Below are 5376 nucleotides of genomic sequence, written 5' to 3'. Positions count from 1 at the left end.
ATTTTTCAGAAGTGTTGGAGCCATTTTCACAAGGTAATGTTTCGGTTTCAAGCTCTCAATTTAATGGTCAGACTACAATAATGAAAAGCGAAAAATCTATACAACTAACTCCTAATAATCCATTCTCACCACTAAAACATGATATCCCCACTCAGTTGAGTGGTTTAGAGCTCCAATTTATTTTTCTTCTTGCTCCTGATGAATTTAGCGCCACAATGCGACTATGATGCACCCACCAAGCTTAAATTTTGACCAAAATGACCTATTTTGCTTGTTTGAAAACACATCCCAATGTTGGCCATTGTCTACAACATTGAAAAGTTTTGCAATCCCTCTATATGCAAAGTGACACCATTAAAGAGAGAAAATGCTAATGGCAACTGAAGCTACTGTGCAAAGTGACACCATTGAACATAGCTTGCAATGGAAGTGACCAAGCCAAGCTCTTTTTTATCAGTTCCAAATGGAACTCAATGTGCAAGGAATCAAAAGTATACCATGTACACAATCCTGACATGCAAGTACGTGTCTCTGTTGTGCTAAACGAATGTAAAATTTGAATGTGAAAATAAAGAGAGGCAGAAACACAGAGCAAACATATAATAGGCTTTTTTTTCTTTTCTTTTTTTTTTTTTCTTCAGTAGCAAGTAGCTTTCACATTTATATTCTAGTTCAAGCAATGAAATTGATAAAATAAATAAATAAATAAAGTTGTGTCCATTTGAGTGGGGAAGAAGAAGGCAATGAATGGCCCCTTTTATAAGAATATATAGTATTTTAAAAGATAGTGTTTTGTTGATTACTGTACTTTCCTGTAATGGCTTTTCCATTTGCACTTTCACTTGTTTTGTCTAACCCAACCCCATGAGAGAGCAAGAGGGGTTTTTATTTCCTTTTGAATTCGCAATACCATAACACACCAGGCTGTATAATCTTCCTAAATATACTAAAATAAGAAGTCATGGTTGTAAACAAGTCTAAGTTTTGTAATTTAATATTCTAATCTGGCTCTTATTAGAGTGCTATTTGAGTCATCTATTATAATAAGACAATAAAAATATATTTTCTTGTGGATATAGAAATGCTTACCTTCCTCAACCTGATTCCTCCTTTCATATCTTCCCACACAATCTCCAATTGGCTGCAAATAAAATAATATTATTCCAGAGCCAACTTACACAAATTTCTTCCTTTAAAATTGACTTCTTGAGCTTCATTCTTCCCCTGTGCTATCCTTCCGCCAAACATTCTTCCATCACAATTATTATATTTCCCACAATGTGCAGTTTGTTTGCCTGATGTAAGCAAAAACCTGATCAGAAAAGGATTATCCATAAAGAGACTGAATTTCAATGTATTTATGTGCAATTTGAATATACTCACATGCATAGAACCATGGCATAACCATGTAAACCAACACCATCTGAATTTGTTTATGCATACATGAAGATTGCAGAACATAGACATAATCTGCATGGTCCAAGTTTTTAAGAAACTTGCTGATGGTGGTGGGGACACTTCAAGCTTTTTCAATCCTATAAATGTAAACTCTCTATCAAAAACCAACCCAAGTTCCACTTGAAACATCCTTTTCCCTTCAAAGAACCTGCCTGCAAGTGTTCAGAAACATTTTGGGCATGCAGCCTGGTGAAATTGAGAGTCTCCATTATCTTCTTTCATCCGCCCCATCTCTACATTCTTCTCAATTTAACATGTCCCAGGACAGAACAAACAGGGTGCATCTCAATCAGTTTTCTAATCCCTTTACAAAATTTCAATATCCTTATCAAGTGCAAGATATGAATCCACCACCCTTAAGCAGTAACTCAACTTCTGATGAAGCAGAAGACCAACAACTAAGCCTCATCAATGAGAGGAAACAGAGGAGGATGATATCTAATAGAGAGTCCGCACGCCGATCACGAATGCGCAAGCAGAAACATTTGGATGAGCTGTGTTCTCAGGTCCTTTGGCTTCGAAATGAAAACCACCAGCTAATAGACAAGTTGAACCAAGTCTCTGAGTGTCACGATCGGGCTCTACAGGAGAATGCTCAGCTTAAGGAGGAAGCATCTGAACTTCGTCAAATGCTCAGGGACTTACAACTCCATAATCCATACCTACCATGAAGAGATCTCCTCCAAGTGGTTACCTGCAGAAAAGCTATTAGTTTCAATCTTGCAAGGCTGAGCTAGAGGCAAAGTTTTTGATCGTTCTTTGCCAATAATGGTCCTCTTTAATCTTTATGTAGATGCTACCTACCTCTGAAGTTGTACGAAACTTTAGAAAAATAAAAGGTATTTATTTAGCCTTCCCAATGAATTCCTTCATCTGTGATCATAAAAGCTCTCCCAAAACAATCTTTAGGTTTTCATTTCATCGATAGTTCAACTAATATGCATATCTAAGCTTGTTTCTTTTGCCATCTCCTTGAGCACAGTAACGATTTATGGAGTAGGTTCAGCCACATCTTAACATTCATAAAGGACGCCATAATTATCTGAACCAGATAAAATTATCAATTGTAGCATAGAAATTGTTACCTTAACAGGATATAACAAAATACACACAAGCTGTGAAGTTGAGAATAGCTGAGGAAAATAGAAGGCAGTGCTATAAAACTCAGTGTAAAATGTCCTGAGTGGCGTTGGTGGCGTTGGTGGTTGATAGTTGGAAATGCATTGAAACAGGGGCTGGGGTGAATTTTTGTTCACGAAATGCATTGAAACTGGCGTGAAAAGAAGAATATTTTGAAAAGAAATTCAAAGATACTTTTCACAGGTTTTGAAACTTGTCATGGCCCAAATTCAATTGAAATTGGTCAAGTGAAGCAAACTAACTTGCATAAAGCCCAGAAGTTTCAGCGATATAACAGATATCAACATTTTATTATCATTTCGTTGTTCTTTGTTACATCTTTTACTAAATCTTGTAGCGATTCCCATTAGTTGCCCAATCAAATAAGTCTGTACTCTTCAAATCTCTCATCCATGTGTTCATAACATTAGAAGAAGTAACAAAAGAACAGGACAGATCAGATTGAGTCACATTTTTATCAAAGAGATTCACGGTACAAGAAAATAGAGAAAATATGGCTAGATGCATACGAACCCAAAAGGTAATTGGTAGTTTAAAACTGTAAATAACTTTACATTCATCATTTAGGTTCAATCTCTTTGATTCAATAAGCTAAATGGTCGTCCATATCAATCATGCAAATCTATCTTGAAACTTTTAGGAACTGAATGCAGAAACCGATAAATATATGACAGTTATAAAAAGCAATTTTAGTTCAACGTACTGACCCTCACTAACTGATTAGAATGAGATAGCTTTATCTCAAATTCCGTTGAAGCACAAGAAACTGCCTGAAAATGTGCAGAGAAGTGTACATAGAACCTGGTTGTCTCATCTCATCCGTTTCCCTTGGACATATATTCAGGAAGAATGCCTCTCCGCCTAACCTGTAAGTCATCATTTCAATCTTAAATAAGCAAAGAATGAGTTATGCAAACCACATAGAGCTGTCATGCTGATACAAGAACCTATAGTTGTATTTTTTTACTTTCTTGTCTTAATAGATTCATCATTCACCATCATGAAAATTGTCCATGCCAATCGAGGTCCAAACTTGAAAGGAATCCCTTCCCTTCTCTTCCTACTGAAAGGAAAAGATAAATCTTCCCTCTTCCTGTTCCATTACCCAAACACAATATATTCAAATTGAAGCTTTTTCAAATGCTATAAGTTACAAATTGACAGTGTCATCCCCATGGTGAATCACTCGCTGAAATCCAAATAAGAGATATTCAATGGCTGTTTTGTTGTTAACAGTCTACTAATGGTACCCCTGGTCCTCAACTATACCTTTTGGCTACCAACAGATCTTTTCTAGAACAACTGTAGCTTTAACTTCATCTCTTCCATATCATTTCTTCCTGCATACCATATATTCCTCTAACATGGAAACTTATAAAAGCATTGATTATTGGAGTTCCAAGTTATGGCAGCAGCTTTCCTATTTGCTAGAGCTCCTCCATTAGCATAGTGCTTCAAGCAACTTAAGTGTCCAGTCATCAGCTCCAATTTTCCCGGAGGTGCTAAAATATATGTTGAGGCTGGCTTGAGAACATAGAAGTCTTGTGTTAGAAGGAAAGGAGTCCGTACATCCTTAATTTCAGAATTGGAAAACATCCATGTACTTTCTAACTAATTTCCTGTTTCTTTTAAGATGAAAAAGGGACCATCCAGACCCTTCTGTCTTCCATTTAAGAACCAAAAGTTGACCACATCAAATTTGATAATCACAAGCTAACTGGTGCTTATATTCATTGAGAATTACATTATAAGTGATACATGAACTTATGCTAACGGCAGTGCTGTAATTCAACTCAAATCAATAATTTTAAATTGGCTTCAATGGTACTGCATATATTCATTGAGAATTACATTATAAGTGATACATGAACTTATGCTAACAGCAGTGCTGTAATTCAACTCAAATCAATAATTTTAAATTGGCTTCAATGGTACTGCATATATCAGGTTAATTTCTAGAGATCGATTCGACTTTTATTGTATATACTGCAATGCGATAATAAAGGAAATTGTGTAAACCTATTAGGCACTGAATGTAGTGCATTGTACATTATATGTATCCAAGCTTGCTGTAAAAACCTGAAGATAACAATGAGCTAAAATTACAATTAAAGATAATACAGTGAGTGGTCAGGAAACAATAACAAGAAGCTTAAGAGTGACATTACATGATACTACATGCCTATTGCTGACGCAGAAAATTAATGGCCGAGCACAGGAGCACGCAAAACAAAAATAAATCAATACACTCAAATGGGAGCATTGAATTGTGTCACGAACCATACACCTTCCATGAAATCTGATGACTATTATGGAAAGGAAGAACAACAGTACTGGTGACAGATTCATGAGCGAAAGTGACAGCAAACATTTCAAGAAACGTAATCCAAAATTTCATAGTAAAAATGACACCACCACAACCCATTGTTCAAAGCTTACATAACATGCATCATTAACATTGAGGCCCAAAACTATAGATGATGAAGATGTTTGAACAAAATCGAATGAGGTTTGACGTCATGGGCCCAACCTGTGATAGCAACATATCTAATTGACGGCTTGTTTACTACCATGTTGGTTAGTCTTAGTTCAATTAGTTCTTACGAATTTCATAGTAATAGCATGAATATCGAAAAACGAAATCACAGGAAAAACAGAACGAGGGCATTTTGAGACACATACTCGTCTCCCCTCCCTCCAGTTTCACAGCAAGCAAACAGAGAAACACATTGAAGCGGAAATGACAAACGATGCAACATATTGGGGGGGGGGGGGGGG

The 5376-nt window shown here is 36.3% G+C and overlaps 1 protein-coding gene across 1 annotated transcript; it reads left to right on the top strand.

Annotated features, from left to right (window-relative positions):
• The first annotated feature begins 1386 nt into the window (after positions 1-1386).
• Positions 1387-2415, top strand: LOC111480017 (basic leucine zipper 43-like). Its single transcript, XM_023124972.1, has one exon. It carries the CDS (start codon positions 1638-1640, stop codon positions 2127-2129), a length of 492 nt encoding a protein of 163 aa, XP_022980740.1. The 5' UTR covers positions 1387-1637; the 3' UTR covers positions 2130-2415.
• Positions 2416-5376: the final 2961 nt, after the last annotated feature.

The sequence above is a fragment of the Cucurbita maxima genome, unplaced genomic scaffold (genome assembly GCF_002738345.1).
Source record: "Cucurbita maxima cultivar Rimu unplaced genomic scaffold, Cmax_1.0 Cma_Scf00005, whole genome shotgun sequence".
In the NCBI taxonomy this organism is placed as follows: Eukaryota; Viridiplantae; Streptophyta; class Magnoliopsida; order Cucurbitales; family Cucurbitaceae; genus Cucurbita; species Cucurbita maxima.
This window is presented reverse-complemented; position numbering and strand designations above follow the sequence as displayed.

Bases quoted from the DNA above. Each gene is read 5' to 3' on its own strand.
- LOC111480017 (XM_023124972.1), top strand. From the start codon at position 1,638: ATGCAGCCTGGTGAAATTGAGAGTCTCCATTATCTTCTTTCATCCGCC.